Source organism: Gracilinanus agilis, chromosome 6 (genome assembly GCF_016433145.1).
Source record: "Gracilinanus agilis isolate LMUSP501 chromosome 6, AgileGrace, whole genome shotgun sequence".
Classification (NCBI taxonomy): domain Eukaryota; kingdom Metazoa; phylum Chordata; class Mammalia; order Didelphimorphia; family Didelphidae; genus Gracilinanus; species Gracilinanus agilis.
In genome coordinates this window covers 91302340-91321194 of record NC_058135.1, presented here as the reverse complement: position 1 = coordinate 91321194, position 18855 = coordinate 91302340, and the positions used below count along the sequence as shown (strand labels likewise).

The window sequence follows — 18855 nt, the reverse complement described above, 5'->3', positions numbered from 1 at the left end:
TTAAATTAGCTTTGTTTTCATCCAAGCCTACTTCTGAAACACTTGTACTAAACACTATTGACTACTTTTTGTCCTTAGAGTGTTAATGTGAAATTATAATCAATCAATTAACCAATAAGCATCTATTATATACCAGGCACTGTGCTACATTATTTGCTGAAAGGACAGAGATGAAAACGAATCAGAATGTAAGCTCTTTAAGGGAAGGGCCTATCATAGGAATTAACACGAATATACTCAAGTATACCAAAAAATGCTCTCAAATACACAAATGGATCTAAGATCTCATTGAGTTGGATGTCCTCTTTAAAAATTAGAACCCTATTCTGCCTGTCCACATGGCATGTGTTCCCATAAATTTATAACAGAAGTCTTGATCAAAGGCTTGGAGACATTCCTCAGTTTCTTCTGACACTGTAAGGCTACCAGTGGAACATAAAGGCTATCCTACCTGCAGCATGCCTCTTTCCTCTGACACCCATTTTCTTTTCCTGTGATAAATTTATCTTTTACTCCTATCCTTCAAAGAACTTCGATGATTTTATATTGTAGCCTGTTTATGTCCAGTAGGTCCTTCTCCCTACGTGGCACCAAGTGCAGAGAGCGCTGGGCCTGGAGTAAAGAAGACTTGAGATCAACCCAGCCTTTGACTCTTGTTAGCTGTGTGATCCTGGGGGCAATTCACTTAATCTGTTTGCTTCAGTTTTCTCATCTGTAAAATGGGGATAATAATAGCACCTGCTACACAGAGTTGTGAAGATCAAATAATAGTGTTTATCACAGCCCATGGCACACATTATAACATATATACAACATATTATAACATATATAACATGTGTTATGTAAATATTAGCTATTAGTATTATTATATTCATTTCTTAATCCTTATAGATAACTATATTCAACCTTTCTCATTTTATATAACAGTTCTTACAGAACACTAGTATTAAAAAGCTACAGGGAGAGTCTAAGAGGGCTTTCAGTATACAAATACATGCCAAGTAGAAAGAGATGGAAGCCAAAAACAATGAAGATTTAAAATATAAAGTTATTTGCAAAAGAGGTAAGGAAGGCCTCCTTGAACATGGTAGCACTCAAGTTCAGGGTTGGAGGCAATGAGGGAATCTAAAAAGGCAGAGTGAAAAAAAATAATGCATTTCAGGTTTGAAGGCCTGTTGCACAGGAGAAGGAATGTTGAGGGTAAAGAACAGCAAAAAAGCCAATCTGTTTGTAACACAGGGTTCATGAAGGGAAGGAATATATATAAGAAGCCGAGAGGGTCACATTGCAAAGAGCTCTAAATGTCAAACAGGGATTTGTACTGGACCCTAAAGGCAATGGATAGCTACTGGAGCCACCCGAGCTAGGAAGTGATATGATCACATCTCTTTTTAGGAATACAACTGAGATAACTTGGGAGAGGGGAGAGAGTTGAAACAGGAAGATCATTTAGGGACTATGCCAATAATGCAGGTGAAAAGTGAGGGTTTTTAACTGGTGCTCATATAAAGGAGAAAAGGGGACAGATGAAGGAAGCATTGTGGATATAGAACTAATAAGACCTGACAACTAAATGGGTATGTGGGGGGAAAAGATTATGAAAAATCAAGAACAATTTTGAAGATGCAAACCTGGGTGACATAGAATGAGAAAGGAAAATTAGAAAGAGAAGGTTTAGAGAAAGGGTTGTGATAAATTATTTTGAGCATGTTGAATTTGAGATGCCTATGGAACATCTAGTTGAAAATATTTAATATGTAGTTGTTGACAAGGGCCTAGAATTCACAAGAGAGACTAAGGAGGACTGGAAATTTATATTATATACATAAAAATGCACATACATATATTCAAATGAGTGTATCTGTGTGTTAGTATGGGAATAGTCATCATAGAAAAGACGATCAAACCTATGAAAGTCATAAGGTCACAAAGAAAGGCACAAGATAGAGACTTGGGACACACTTACAATTAGAGGACAGGATATAGTTGATGATCAGACAAAAGATTTAGAAGAAGTGGTCAGTCAGGAAGAGAAAGAAGAAACATCAATGTCATGAAAACCCAGTCAAGGGAAAGTGGATAAGAGCCTCAAATATAGAAGAAAAGTCATTAACGAATAAAGACAGAGCAAAGATCATTTGATATGGCATTTAGGCAATGGTAAACTGATGCAGAATGAAGAAGAACCATGAAAACTATAGACACGATTACAGAAATATCAATGGAATGATAACCCATAAAAAGAAAGTGAACATTATACTTCTAATGACCAAATTTATATTCAAAAGAAGTGACAAAATTATACCTCTTTGCTTCTCCCCAATACCAGATGTTAGGGGTGGGCTTTGGGGTTGAGGAACATTGACTATATTGTCAAACTGAGTTGATGTGTGGTCTGATTTTACCTTCTGACCTTTTTGTTATTCTTGGTTACAAGGTTTGCTTTACTGTGGAGTCAGAAATGGAGGTGATTTTCAAAAAGGATATCAATAAAAAAGAGAAATGAGCAATGACTTTAGAGAGAGTAGTTTCAGTTGAGTGATAAGAAGCCAAACTTTTGGGTGTAGAAGTAAAAGGAGGATAAATGGAAAGAAAGAATACAAAGTTTTTTCTAAGTATTTGATTCTGAAAAGAAAGAGAGGACAGGAGAGTGTGAGTGGGTAGGAAATTTGAATAAAGGTTGTTTTTTTTTAAAGGATAAGGAAGAAATGTGTATTTGTAAGAAGCAGAGAAGATGCTGGTACCTAGGGAAAGACTGAAAATTAGAGAGAAAAGGGATGATTATCATACAATCTGGGGAAGATGAGAGAGGATGAGATCAAGAGCATACATAGAAGGATTGTCTTTGGTGAAGAAAAAGGTCATTCATAGGCTACAGGAAGAGAGAAGAGGGAAAGATGTACACATTTGTCTTCCTGCCTATAAAGGCATCACAGTTCTGGGGCTCAGAAAAAAATAATCTAGTTTCTGAATAAAGCATGAAGCAAAACGCTCTGTTAAAAGGATGGCAAGTGGGTAGTTAGGAAATGTCTTATAGGGGAAGGTAAAGATTACAACAGCTGTTGTGGGGAGTGAAACAGAATCAATTAGGAAAAAGTAAAAAGAAATGTCCTGGCTGAATGAGAACCCAACTGAGATCAGATAAATCTGTAGTGAACTCATTCTAGTTACAAGATTTCTCCTAGAGCTGTAGAAGTGGGCAAGGCATTTGATTGACATAATCAACCTTTAGAAATTTATTTTAAAAATCATAGTTTTATTCTAAAACATGTTTACTCTTAACATAGGTCAAAAATTTTTAGAACTAGGAGGAACTTCAGAAATTTTCTAGTGCAGCATCTTAATTTAGAATTTTTATCTTTTTTTTTTTTTTTTTGTAAAAGCAGGCTAATTTTGTCCTTATTGTAACCGGGAAAGGTACCAGGGCAGTGTTGAGAAACAACTCCTCTTCGAGTGAAAAAGCCTTTCATGGGTTCATACCCGACCTCTGAAACATAGTGGCTGTGTTGATTCAGGAAATCATTTAAGTTCTCTCAGTGTCCCCAGGCAATTATCTAAGACCACAAACTGCATAGTAGATGCCAATATGGACTGGCATATGAGAGTTTACTGTACTCCCAAAGCAACTATGTGCAAAGCACTATGGTAGGAATTGGAGAAAAGATAACAAAAATGTAGATTAAGCAAGTTTATCATCAACTTTTTAGTCTACCTGATTACTTCAAAACTTTCCCCAAATTTCTGTGATACTATGGAGGCCCTATCATTTTATATAGTCTGTGATGATACATATCACACTATATCTGGGCCTTCTTATTTTTTGTGATTCTTATTCACATATTCCCATACAATCTAGATAATGGATCTATCCAACCTACTACTGGTATCTCCTTGGCTCCTTCATTATCTTGAGGTCAATGTAAAACTTAGGTTATCTGTTTTTAATCTCAAACAACAGTTAAGATATTTAATGGCCTAAGATGCTAGATTAAGATTAAAATAAATTACTTTGAAAAGTATCATATATTATAGCAGGAGTCAGCAACCTTTTTGGCCGTGAGAGCCATAAACGCCACATTTTTTAAAATGTAATTTCGTGAGAGCCGTGCAGTGCTCACAGTGCGCTCCTGTAACAGCGCCTGAAAAAAAAAATGGACTTTATGGCTCCTGCAGAAAGAGCCATATGTTGCTGACCCCTGTATTATAGGAACCTGGTTTTAGAAGAATAGTACTTTCTTCCTTTAAGTTGTACACAATGCTACTTGTTCCCTCAAAACGCTTTGTTCTTCATTTGCAATGGAATGCAAGGGGATGGATTAAGTGGACAAAAAAAACACCAGTGTTTTCACATAGAGAGGTGTGCAGAGATAAGGGAAAATGAAAAAAAGGTAGAAAGAGCAGTTGTGATTGGCAAAAGTGTGTTAAAAATTCAGACTAAAGAATTTGTTAGGCAGTATATTTGCCCATTTTACAGATGAGAAAATAGTATTATCAAGGTGAAGTCACTTTTTCAAGATCACAGAGTTAGTAAAGCTCTTGTGTCATTCTCATTAATATTTATGTTTAGAGATTTCAAATTCAATTTTTATGGACAAGCAATGTAAACATAGTGGTTGTAATCTGGAATCTTGGAAAATGTGCATTCATTAGTTTGGGAACATGGCTACCACTACTCAGTAACAACCCCACTCTGTATGCAGGAGGTGTACCTATGAGGGGAAAAGATACCCTAAGTACTGAGACTATAAATTCTAAAGTGACATCAAATGGTCTGGGGTGGAACTTGTTCTAGGTCAGGAATGGTAGAATACCCCTCTATGCACAAGGGCTCTTACTCCGTTCTGTCTTTTCTAGCAGACTGCCCCCTCTATTACCTCTACTCTTTCACTTTTCACTCTCTTCCTGTTTATTGGTTGTTTCCCTACTTTCTACAAACATGTGAAGTCTCCTCTTAAAAAATCCTCCACTTGATCCAACCATCCCCACTCTCATTCCATTTCTCCTCTTTTTAATGACTAAACTCCTGGATAAGGCCATTGTACAGAAGTGCCTCCAGTTCCTTTCCTCTCACTTCCTTCTTAACTCTTCAGTCTATCTTCTGACCTCAGCATTCAATCAAAACTGCTCTTTCCAAAGTAACCAACAACCCAAGTGTCAAATCTTTTCTTAGTCCTCAGCCTTCTTGGCCTCTCTGTAGCCTTTATCACCACTGATCACTCTTTTCTCCTTGATACTTTCTTCTTCATAGGTTTTGCTCTCTCTGGTTCTCCTCTTACCAATCTGACCACTTCTCAATTTCTGCTGGATCTTCATCTGGGTCATGCCACTAGCCATGGGTGTCTCAGAAGGCTCTGTCCTGGACCTCTTCTCTCCTTCTTCTACACTATTTTCACTTAGTGATCTTAAGAATTCCCAAGGATTCAATTATCTCTGCCCAGTCCTAACATCTCTCCTGCTCTCCAGTCTCACATCACCAACTACCTATTGGGCACCTCAAACTGAATGTCCAGTAGAAATCTTAAACTCAACATGATCAAGATTGAACTCATTATCTTTTCCCCAATCTCCTTCCTCTTTGAAATTTACCTATTATCTCTCACTCATCATATTCAACCCAATGCCAAAGCCTGAACTTTAATCCTCAAAATGTCTCTTGCATAAGCCCTTTTCTCTCCTCTCACCTTAATCAGTTCACCCCTGGGACTATTGCAAGGGTCTACTGAATGGTTTCCCTGACACAAGTCTAGTTCTTCTCCACACAGCTGTCAAAGTACTCTTCTTATAGTGCAACGCTGACTATATTATTCCTATCCTCTTCTCAATAAATTCCAATGGCTCCATATCATATTCTAGGATTAAATATAAAATCTTTCGTGTGTCATTCAAAGTTGCCCCTCCACCATCCTCCTACACCAACACACTCTGTGATTCAGTGACCCTGGCTTTCTTAATGTTCCTTGAACAAGATACTGATCTTCTGATTCCAGGAATTTTAACTGGCTCCATCACTACACCTCCTACCTTCTCTAAATTTCTTCAAGTCTCAGATAAAAGCCTACTTTCTACAGGAAGTCTTTCTTAATTCCTCTTAATCCTAGTGCCTTCCTTCTATTAATTATTTCTAATTTACCCTGTTTATGCACAGTTTTTTACATGTTTTCTCCCTAATTAAATTGTGAGTTCCTTGAGAGCAGGGATTGTCTTTTACCTTTACATTTCCAATGCTTATCCTAGTGCTTAGCACATAGTAGGTACTTAATAAATAAATATGTATTGCCTGGTGTTGAGTGGGAAAGATATAATTTGCTAAATGCAAATGAAGATTTCTTTGAAATGTATTTAGATAAAAATATACTGTGTTCAAAACCCTAGAACTCTCAATACATTTGTATAGCTTTGCAAATAAGTACACAACAGGAAAAAGAAAGAAAAATTAATCAACTTCATGCCAACATTTTAGCAAAATTGGAAAAAATCATACCAGAAAGGTTTAAGTAAATTTTCCTTTCTGATTCTCACATGAAATCCAAACCCATTAACAGGGTCATTAAACCAAGATTACTCTTATTCTAGAAGGTATGGGCTAAAGACAGTACATTTTTTACTCCTTTATAGATGAATAAGACTAATTTTCAGAAAAGGATAACAAAATGAACAAAAAGAATCAAGTTGTTTGGCTTTCATTAATATAATGAGACTCTTAACTTCTGAATTATTAGATGAATTATTCAGACTGTAGAACCACAAGGGAGACTTCCTTTGGGGTCCCAGTGTGGTCCTAATATGACCTCCCCATGTTCACTAAATGGCTATGCATAATGATGTTTTGATTGAATTCATGTGGTATTAAGGGCATATTGTTATAGATCAAAGTTGAGCAGCATTCTGACCTCAATATTACCACTTAACAGTCAATTTAAACGATCACTTATATACACATATTTAAATAATTCTTTACTTAATTAGCCCATCAGGCTAAAAACATAAGGGAAGGAATTAGATATAAACAATAAGGCGTCCTATCTGCCTTGAATGCTCAGATGTTATAAGGGAAAATAAAGGCTAATCAGTTCAAATAAAATAGAATGAATAAATTCATGGATATTCAGAAAGAATCAACTGTCTTCAAAAGAAAAAGCAGAAGTAAAAACAAGTTTTCCATCTTTCAAGTCCAGAAATAAACAAACACATATATGAATGCATGTGTAGACACATGCATATTAGAATACACATTTCATTGCTAAAATGTTGGCCATCAAGTGATCAACATGTTAAGAGTACAAATACAATCTTGTTATCAGTGAAGTGAGGAATAATACTTAGGAAATCGTGGATCTTATGAAATATTGAAAGTATGAACACACATGTGTGGTCAATTATATATAATCTATACATAATGTTCTACAGCAATCATGTATCCATCTTCTTAGGGTAGAAAGCAGAAGCAATTCTTCAATAATGTTGTTTTATATTGAAACATCAATCATTCAATATTTCTTAAGCATCTACTGTGTGCCAGACATTGGGCTAAATTCTAGATCAGCATTATCCTGTTGTATTTTAGGGCCAAAAAGACAAAAAGATTCTATATCGGGAATATGATTTAAAAGAATGAGTATAAAACAATTAAACTGAGATTTTGATAACAGATATGTTCTTACATATTTTTCTGACCATCGGTTTATTAGCAGTTTCTACCCTGATAAAAATGTAACATTTGGAAATATAACTGCCTTACATATGACTACTTCTTTTTCCATTCTACCATGTGAGGACAATTAAGTCATAATATTAGATATATTTTACATAGTAGAGCCCACTTGCAAAAAAAAGACAAACCGAAAAAAAATACATAATAGTTGTATTGAAAAAAATCCCCAAATATAATGAAAATAAGATAATAAGCTTCTAAGTAATCTTTTTTCATGTGTTCCCATTCAGGTTCACTTCATAAATTAATTTAATAAAGTAGATAGAACTTATTTTACAGAGAAAAAAGGAAGAAAATGTTAAAACTGAACCATGTTCACTATCCATTTTCAGACAGTACATTATTAATACCATTGGTTATGGAATGGCTGTGCCATGGAAATGTTGTATATACTAAATGAAGCAAAAGGAATAAATCATACTGGTAGATAAATAAAATTGCTTTTATCTATTATAACACCTCCAATGGTATAAACATGACAAAAGCAGTCTTTACATGCATGGGGGGATATAGGCTAAACATTTAGTTGTCAGCACATTCCTTTACTAGAATGTGATCATCTGCCACAAAGTACACAAGCTCATGCACGTGGGTTCACAATGCCATGCATAAACAACAGCGTGCTAGATACTCCTACCACAAAGTGTGTAGATGCTCTCCCCCACCCCGTGAGCCACCGCCAGCTCTGGAGCTGTTGCTGTGGAGTTTGGTTACCCTTTTCCAAGACATGAACGGTGGGTGTCCTTTGGAGAATCTTGTTCCCTGTGGCCGTAAGTATTCTTATTTTTATATTTAAATCATGTTGCTACCAAAATGTAAAGTACACAGCTGGAAAGTTTGGAGAAGTAGACTTTTGTAAAAGTGGAATATTATTAGACATTTTATCCCAAGCTCTTGTGATAAACACCACCAATGGAGGGTAATTTTATGTCCATGGCTCTAGACGGATACAATTATTGGGTGAGGATTTTCCCAATGAGAACAAATATTAGTCTCCACGAGGCACAACTTGATTTCTAGCTCTTGATGGAATTGGTGATATTCTTAGGAATGACAAGATTAACATATGAATCCATTTGATTTGGTTTTGCATAATGTATTGTTTAACACATCTTTAATAAAGAGGAATCACATTTATGTGATTTTGACTTGTGAAACACAACTGAATTTAGATATATTATATTTACCAATAGAAGTGGAATGTAATATATGAAATGACTAAGATGCTTTCTTCCCTAACTAGACTAAATCTAATTTGGTATTTAGTACATTGTCAGTTAAATTAATGATGTTCATAGTCATAGAGGGAGAATTTTAGGAATGAAGGAAGTCTTGAGTGATTGTGTATTCTAGCCTAGTACCCAATTGGTAGGATTATATGGTCATTTAGGGTATAAATCATTTTTGGATGCCCTGTGAAGCACTTAAAATTAGGGGAGGAAGTAGAAAAAATTAAAATACAGCCAACTCTCAACAATAATGGGGGGGCAGGATGGATAAGTAAAATCCAGATATTCTTTCAAAAATCTCATGCTAATAAATTTCATTCTCCTCTAAACCTTGTATTAGAGCTACTAGTAAGAAGTAAAAGAACTCAATTTTATCTTCTCTGTGATCTCCACAAAGTCTAATTGAAGTGCTAACAAGTGCTATTCTGGACTAGGGTGTATGCAAATTATAAAATGCAGGAGGAGTTAAATTTTTAATTAAAGCTTTCCATATCATTCTGATTTATGAGGAATTCTCTATCTTTGAACAACAAATTATGAGGGATAATAATGGTCCTATTTACATAGCTTTTGGAGGTTTTCAAAGTGCTTTCCTTACGACAACTCTGGTAAGGAAACACTACCATTTATTTTGCAGATTAGGAAAATGAAGTTGAGAAAGGTTAAGTAAACTTCCCTATAGTTCATAGGTCATAGCTACAGGAAATGAAGAAACAGAACTTGAACTCTGGCCTTCAGATTCCCAATCCAGTTTTCTCTAGTGTACCAGATTGACTTTCAAGGGAAGACAGAGAAAAACCTGGATTTTACAACTCTTTTAAAAAATGAGTATCCAATAGCAAAGTGATGGTCACTTACCGCATCAGTATCATTGCTACATCAGCTTTTCCTCTTTTGAACGTTTACTATTCAAGTTCTCAGCAAGTTAAATTTGCTTAGTCTGTAAGATTTATAAGTTGTAGGGCTTGGGGATGACAGTTTTATTTAATGTAAACATAAACAATGATGACCTGGTATGTGATAAATACAAGACTGGGACTTGGAGAGTTATGTCCTCTGTCAGACAGTTAAAATAAAATTCAGTACCTATATCTGTCTCTGGTCTCCTTTACTAAAATGGAGGTAATAATGACAGTACTTAACTACTTCATGGAACTGATGCATCAGATTGAAAGACATAATGGATTTTACATGGCTTTGCAAATATAATTTGTAATAACAATAATTAGCTTATTAGTGGAAAAAAATATACCCTATAACTGCAAATAGCCCTTGGTGACTTAGAAAATGCAGCTAAATATAATGATGCTCTTTGCACTTAATGGCTATGCCACAGTATAAAATTATAACAGAATATAATTTGTTTTAATTAGCATTAGCTTGCATTGAATATAACATACTTATTGTTATCACAGTGTATAAAGGAAATTTAGAGTCTTGCCTAACACCAAAGCAAAAACAACAAATCTGGTCAGCAAAAGAGACTTTTACATAGTGAAGGGAAAAGTAAAATAGCCCATGGTAACTAAGCAGTTTTAATTCCCAAAGCATATTTAAAGGTTGATAATTTTGCTTCTAAATAAAGATCAAATTCTAAGGAGATTCTAATAGGTAGTTGAATTGATTTCAAATGTATAAAGACTATTTTATGGCTCTCTTAATCCTTAAGTTTTTACATACACAGTAGAACTCTTAAAATCTGTGTAATGGGTAGGACCAGCTCTAATAAGCCAACTTTAAAGGTAGTTATATCAGAAAAACAACATAGTGTCATTATTTAGGAGATCTTAATGGCATATCTGAAACTTTTGATAACTGTTGTCAGGGAGTTTTATTATTTTACAGTATTTGTCATATGGTAGTAAAAAGTTCTTCCTATTAAAAAAACTCATGGGAAAAAAAGTTCTTTTGAACAGAATATCCTTTTTAGAATTTACTTGACTTGTCTCTATATTTTCACATGTCATTTTTCTTGAAGGCTCTTAGGATAGATTATTTTTGATAAAGTAAAAGAAAAAAAACCACACTGTACAACTTCATGTCCCAAACAAAAAAACTAGGAAGGTTAATAAGTTTAATATATCTTTAGAAGACATTCTGAAGTCTAGTAAATAATTCCAGTATCTTTAAAAAAATAAGAGTCTGATAGTGAAAAGATGAAGAAAATGTAAACAATTTAGTCATTAGTTTATTTTTCCACAAGAAACATTCTGGTATGGAAAACAGATATTAAGAGTTCCATAATTTGCAAATATCTAATAAGAAATTATAGTTCTAAAACATATTCTATGGTCTTTCATAACTCTTGAGTTTTATACCAATAAAAACAGAGAAAAGTTAGAGTATATGTTTTATATCTGGATGATTTTCTTTACATATATATTTAGAAAAAGAAAACTGATGATAAAATCATTATTCAAGAAAGTCACTTATAACAGAAATTACTAGTATATTCTATTGATATAGTTAGATAGTTAACAGCAATATTTTGACAGTTAAGAGTTTAAATACGTCATTTGGTACCTCCTAAATAAAAGCAATTACTTCATTAACTAATAAAATGATAGAAGAATAAAGTAGTTTATTTTATTAACAATAAGAGTTTGTGAATATACCCCTTGATCAAATTAGGGACATTTTATGTTCTTTAATTATAATTTTTCAACCTGAAAAGCCAATATATTACAAACTTGGTATATGAAGATTGTCATATGAAGCATGTGTGAACTAAATTGTATATGTGATGTGAAAGAGAAAGAAAAACTGGCTTTGTTTATAAGGCAATAACTTCATATTTTGGTTTCACAATGTTTAAAAAGGCCATTTTCAATTATTTGTAATTTTATCTGCAAGTTTATTATACTGGAATGCTTATACATGCAGCAGCAAAGAAGTAATAAAATTACAACTCTTACTAAAATTCAAGTTCTTCACTTACCTCATCTGGATTGGCATTAAAGGTGAGGCTGCCTTCATCCAGCTGCATATACAGTCTTCGAAAGGAAAAGCCTAGAGGTGGGTTCTTATTGTATATGGAACAGTGACCCCAAGTGGATTTGCACAACCTATAAAAATGAAAGTAAATCAATCACAGGAAAAAGGTTGCAATTTAAACTTTTATATGACAAAGTATTAATGTATATATTATAAATTTAACTTGGATATGTTAGTTTCTCAAAAGCTTAAAGTTTTACATTTTGGATTTTAAAAATATTGTTCCAGAGAATTTTATATAGAGGCCTTGAGCTTAGTAATACTGCAGTATTAAACTTCCTCAAAAAAAAATCTATCCAATAAACATGTAAACTGAATATAATCAGAAATACTGTCTAGGTAACAATTTGAATTCCTCCCTTCTCTCCCTCTACCTAGTAAAATAATATAATGAGCAATGATGAGTATATTATTTTAATAAAAATTTCAAAACATTTTAGATCTTTATCACCTAGAGAAAAAATTATTAGTTTTCCAAAAAAGTTTAAGCCAACATTAGCTCTCTTTTCTCTTTAGAAATATATATATTCTGATTTTATAAAGCCAAAAACATATTTAACATAAAAAATGTTTTTGAACTGTGCAAGAGGGAACAGAATTTTAATTATTAGTGGAAAAGCAGTAATTTCCACATAAGAAATTAGGATATGGCCAAGAGAATAGAGACTAGCCAGGATGATATCTAGTACTATGCACATAGTGGTTGTTAAGATACATTTTGATATAACATTTACCATAAAAGCATATTTTAAGGGATTAATTTATGAACCTATTTGTACAAAGTTCTTCAATTTGTTATATTACATTGCCTTTAAAGAACATATGCTCAAGTTTCTCTTAATCTCATGTCTTCTTCCTACTTTAGCCTTTCTTGTCATATAACAAGTACAGAGAAATAAGAAATAAAAGTATATGACAGTCAGCATAAACTTTTAAATATAATTCACAGAAAAGTAGAATGTTATGATATATTTCTTTTTAATTTCCCTTATTTTTAAAACCTCAAAATACAATTTTTGATCCCCAAACCACAATTATATTATCCTACTTTGATCACTATTTTGTGGATTTGTTCAAAATATAGAAATTCTCAATATGTGTATGTATACTTATTCATATACATTTGTTCCTAGTTTTATTTAAATAAGATATATATTATATATATCAAATATACATATACATATATGCATATGTATATGTAAAGCACTTGTAAATGCAGTCACTTTCAATCATGTCTGACTCTTGCTGATCCCATTTGGGGTTTTCTTGGCAAAGACATAGTTCATTTTATAGATGAGGAAACTGAGTCTAATAGGGTTAAGTGACTTGTCCAGGGTCATGCATCTATCACACAGGTAAGTGTTTGAGGCTATATTTGAAGTTAGGAAGATTACTCCAAGGCCAGTCTTCTATCCACTGTGCTGCCTAGCTGCCTAAATAATTAGGCATATAAAATATAAATGTTAGCTATTATTGTCAGTCAGTATATGTGAAAATCCTCTAATCCTATTCTGATGCCTCACTGTGACATGGAAGGTGACCATAAGGCTCTACTGACAAGCACAGGTGGTAATAGGTCCTTTTGAGTTGGAAAGGCTTTGATTATAGGCACTACTGTTCAAAGATGTATATGAGCCTGTGTGATAGATAGAGAGGCTCATTACTACTAAGGGCCTGGTCACCATGTGATGATTCTCTGTCTCTTAAACCCCCAACCCTAATAAAACATAGATTTTATTAGCATTTAAGGATAAAATTATTTAAGTTAATAAAAAAATTTAAACACATTTTATTAAGGGTCAGTTATGGTGAAAAGCATAATAAAGATACATGGTTTAAAAAAAAAAAAAAGAAAAATATTCCCTTATACACGGAGAACTTATTTTCTACTGGATCAAGTATACATAAAAGTTAATATGAGTGGGGCAGCTGGGTAGCTCAGTGGATTGAGAGCCAGGCCTAGAGACAGGAGGTCCTAGGTTCAAATCCGGCCTCAGACACTTCCCAGCTGTGTGACCCTGGGCAAGTCACTTGACCCCCCATTGCCTACCCTTACCACTCTTCCACCTATAAGTCAATACACAGAAGTTAAGGGTTTAAAATTAAAAAAAAAAAAAGTTAATATGAGTATTCCATGAAACACATATACTCCAAGAACCATAATCAAAAGATACTACATAAGCCTTCATATTAATAATGAAAATAACCAAGTTACTACTTAGGGGGAAAACATGTAAAGTAAAACTAACTCTGATAAATGATAATGAGTTATCAAAGCTTAGGTTTAAGCCTCAAATGAGTAAGAAGTATTAGTTAAGAAATGAAGTTTAAATTCAAAATAAAGTTCAGATAACCAAGTCATTGTTGCAAAAATATCAGAATGAACTAGTGTTAGTAAGCTTTAATTTCCATTTCTATATATATATATACACTCCAAATTACTTCAATTTCATAATATTTTATAAAGTTACCTAAAATTTTATAACATCTAATGAGAAAAACATTTTATTATGAAACTATTCACTTTTGATAGTTATTTTGATGGCTCAAAAAGTACAGTTAACTAAGAACTATAGCTTTCATCTCCTATGCTTTTAAAATTATCCAACTTATGTACCTTCCCTAAAATAAGGTATTAACAACATGAAGAAAATATTGATCATATTATTTACTGAGAGATCACATTTATATTTTCAGAGACATATATTGTGCTGATGCTCTATTTCTGGGATAAAAGAGCTCAAGTAGTCATGGCATAAGCTAACAAATTTCTAATAAAATGACTTCTTTTACTTTAAAAAATGATTCTAAAAGCTTTCAAGAAAAATTATATTTTCAAAATTAAGAAGAATGTGTGGAAATCTAGTTTTAATTATACCTTTGAATACATTTTTAGTGTTTAAAAAAAGCAGTCCTTGACACGGTCACTGCAAATGTATAATGACTATGAGGATGTCTTTCCTTCAATTTGAGTACTCAACATAAGTGGCAAAATGTTCTTTTCAGTAATAAATTTAATTTATGGTATGGTTTTGCCAGCTTTCCCTGGTGTACAGTTTACATTTTAACTTCTATATAACTATTGGTCTATTATATTCAATTCTCAAATATTCAGGAGCTGTGGTGTCCAGGACTTCTGCTTTTCCCATTCTGTCAGATAATATTTGGTCACTTCATTGCTCGTTAGCACTTACCGGTAGGTGGTCAGAGGTAAATAAGAAGCAGATGAAACTCCAGTTGGTCAGTTTTGCTGTGTTAGCAGCTCTGATAAAAGGACTGGTAGAAATGGAGTTTCCAACTAATGTCTAAAATATGGTTTTTGGATTATTCATAGATTTCAATTATCCATGGTTATCCTTTACTACTGAGACATTTTGTGTTCATTATAAACTTGCTCAGTAATTCCCAGATTCATTTGTGGAAAATAATAAACAAAATTGGAAATAAATCAAAGAAAAATATGCCTATAATTTCAGACACTGTTCAATGTGAAATGTGCTGAGAGAGCACTGTTTTCAGTACAGATTAAATTTAGAAAATAGAACAGTACTTTACACTTACTCCTTCTGATCAGATTTTAAGTAATAAGTTCTTTCTTTTGTACTATTGTTTGTCCAAATGTCAAATATGATTAGGCCTATACAAATAATATAATATAAAATGTACATATATACTCATTAGCCAAAGTCAAATAGAAGTTTTTATCATATGAACCTTTACTTTAAAAAGAAAACTTTGAATTATGATGCAAATCTAATCATTTTAAAACTATGTATTGTTGAGTTTATATTAACTAAGCTTTGCTAAGGAAAGGCTGGCCTAGTGGGGGAAAGAGGGTAATATTCAGACATGAATGTGATGTAGAACCCAAAAGGTATCAATTAAACTTTTTTAAAAGCCTCAAAACCAAACAAACTCAGAAAACTTACCCTTGCCAGAGAAGCTCATCATTAGCAAGGTCCTGCCAAACACATGAAGCCAGGCAGAGATCAGTTGCATTCAGGTATGACAAAATGGTAAAACTTAGTTCAGGAGGCAGCATTTCCAAATTAATGAATCCTTCCTGTTCTTTAGATTTCCTTGTTTTCAAAAGATGATATATGTCAATGCCTCCTTGGGCCTGTTTGCGATGGTTTGCGTTAGAAATACCACCAGCAGTCATCCTCCTACTCTGCTCTCTAGTGAGGTAACCTTGCTCACTATAGCTTTCCTGTTGAAGTTGCTGGTTTCTAGCCACTCTCCACAGCCCTTGACCCATCTGCGAGCCTGTGAAATTCAGAAAAGGAGCAGGGCAACATAATGAGGAAAAGAAATGAAAATTGGTACATGCCTCTTCCAGTAAATTAACTAACTGATACAGGTAATATTCCACAACTGCTTGGTTAGAACATAAACTTCCTAATGAACGTAAGCTAAAAGTGGAGTGGCATTGCTTGCAAGGCTAGCTGGGACACAGGACAAGGGCAAAACTGGGACAAATAAAGTTGTAGAAAAGTTTACTTTGACCATTGCCTCTCTCCCAGGTTGCTAACAAATGGTTTTAAAAATACACAGTTGACAGAATCATTTTTCATATGGCAAGGTTTAAAAGTTAGTGATGGCCTTAGGACTCTCACAAATTACTATTATGTGGACTTATGGGTCGGTATTAAGTAAGAGTTCTGATCACTGTACAAGACTTTAGCTAAAAAGGCTCTAGACCCTGCTTTTTATCACAACGAAGCTTAAGTTAAGCTCCCTCTTTTTACCAAAATCCCAGATGGGTAACAGCTGTGTAACTGGCTTTTATTTTGTTAATTCTTGCCAGTTACACTTATGTTGTAGACTGTAATAAAATGTAACATAGGCCCTTAAGTCTAATTCAGCAGTCTTGTAAATTAGACACCTTGATCTCAATGATAAATATTTCAGTAATAACTTGTTTTTATTAAAAGGGACAATTAGAGTTTAGTCAGGAAAAAAATCTGATCGATCACACTTAAAAAACATTAACCTATTCTGGCTAAGGAGATGTTTTGGAAGAAGAATGTTTTCTTTTTTTTCCCCACACTTTTGTCAGTGAGGAAATAAGAAAAAATTGTATGTAATGATAGCTTTTGAACATTTTCATGATATCTTCCTCTTTAAGGGGAAAACAAAGCAAAATATTATTCTGACTCCAATCCTGCCTCAAACACTTAACTAGCTATATTGGGTAAAACTTCTCTGGGCTCATTTCTTGACCAGTAAAATGAAACAGAAAGTCAGATACTTTCTAGCTTTAAATCTATGATCCTATAAACTGTCAAATGACTTATATTGCATAGGGCATAAAGGTATGCAAAATTATAAAGATAAAATCTTTTAAAATTAAGAATTAAGTAGGATGGTAAAACAGCCAAATACTTTTAGCCAAATTCTTAACTATTAAGTATAGTTTTAATAACTCAAGAAAAATGAGGACAAAACAAACAAAAAAAAATCAAAAAAAAAAAAAGAAGAGAAACTAGGATATTAAGAGAAATTTGAAAGCAAATATCAGAATCTAGAAGAAAACTATCAGGTCTATTTTAGGGGTGAGACAAGAAAAGCACTCATTTGTAAATTTTGTGAGTTTCTTGAGTGCTGTTTCAAAAAAACATATATTTAGTGATATAAATAACACTAAGGTGTGTCAAACAAAAATCAGCCAAAGAAGCAGTGAACAATTATAATAATTATATATATATATACACATATAAACATAATTAATATAGCTAACATTTATATATGCTTACCATGTACCAGCCACTTTGCTAAGCACTTTCACTTTACAATTATTATCTCGTTTCATCTTCATACCAACAAATCCGGAAGGTAGGTTATTATTCCCATTTTGCAGTACTACTTAAGTGACTTGCCCAGGGTTACAGGGCTAGGAAGTGTCTGGTGCTAAATTTGAATAAGGTCTTCCTGATTTGAGGCCTAGGCTACCTAGCTGAATTTTAATAGCAAAAATGTAAACATTCTCAAAATGTCTAGTTTAAGGGCCTTTGGTAATGTGTTTGAGGATAATGACAAATCACGGATGCTCTCTTTCCACACCAAAGTGCCTGGTCTAGTACATAGTAGATGCTTAATAATTATTGACTGATTGATTACCTCTTCCCTCTTTTTTTTTTCCTGGTAAACACAACAAATAATATTTTAAAATGCTACTCTAGTTGCTAAATTGGCCTAAAACTATAGGAATTTAAAAAAAATTTTTAAAAAATCTTTAAATTGAAATTTGTTATTAAACATTTTTAGTTTTAGATCAAAACACTTTTAGTAAAATGTTCTAAATCACTTTTTAATTCAAATATATTTTTTCTCAATTATATGTAATAATAATAATTTTCAACATATGTTTTCCAAAATTATAAAATCCAAACCATCTCCTTCCTTTCCTCCCCCCACTTGGAGATGGTAAGAGATTTTCCAATCACTCTTGATTAGAGAAATGCAAATTAAAACAATTCTGTAGTACCACTTCACACCTATCAGATTGGCCAATATGACAGTAATGGAAAGTGATAAATATTGGATGGGATATGGTAAATTTGGGACACTAATGCATTGTTGGAGTTCATTGTTGGAACTGATTCAACCATTCTGGAGGGCAATTTGGAATTATGCCCATAAGGCTTTAAAGCAGTGTATATCTTTGATTCTGTAATACTGGTCTGTATCACAGAGATTAAAAAAAAAAGAGGGAGAAAGGACCTACTTGTACAAAAATATTTATGGTGGCCTTTTTTTGTGATAGCAAAGAATTGGAAATTAGGGAGATGTCCATCAATTCGAGAATGGCTGAATAAATTGTGGTATATGATGGAGATGGAATACTATTGTGCTGTAAGAAATGATGAACAAGAAGATTTCAGAAAGAACTGAAAAGACCTACATGAATTGATGCAGAAT

General features: G+C 33.4%; 1 protein-coding gene across 1 annotated transcript in view; it reads right to left on the bottom strand.

Annotated features, from left to right (window-relative positions):
- The window catches only part of FBXO8 (F-box protein 8), a 41200-nt gene extending 25000 nt beyond the window's left edge, over positions 1-16200 (bottom strand). The window contains 4 exon segments of the mRNA XM_044681672.1: positions 8349-8428; positions 8431-8473; positions 11879-12005; positions 15864-16200. Of these exon segments, the coding sequence (XP_044537607.1) occupies positions 8349-8428; positions 8431-8473; positions 11879-12005; positions 15864-16192 (579 nt within the window). The 5' untranslated portion in view covers positions 16193-16200.
- Positions 16201-18855: the final 2655 nt, after the last annotated feature.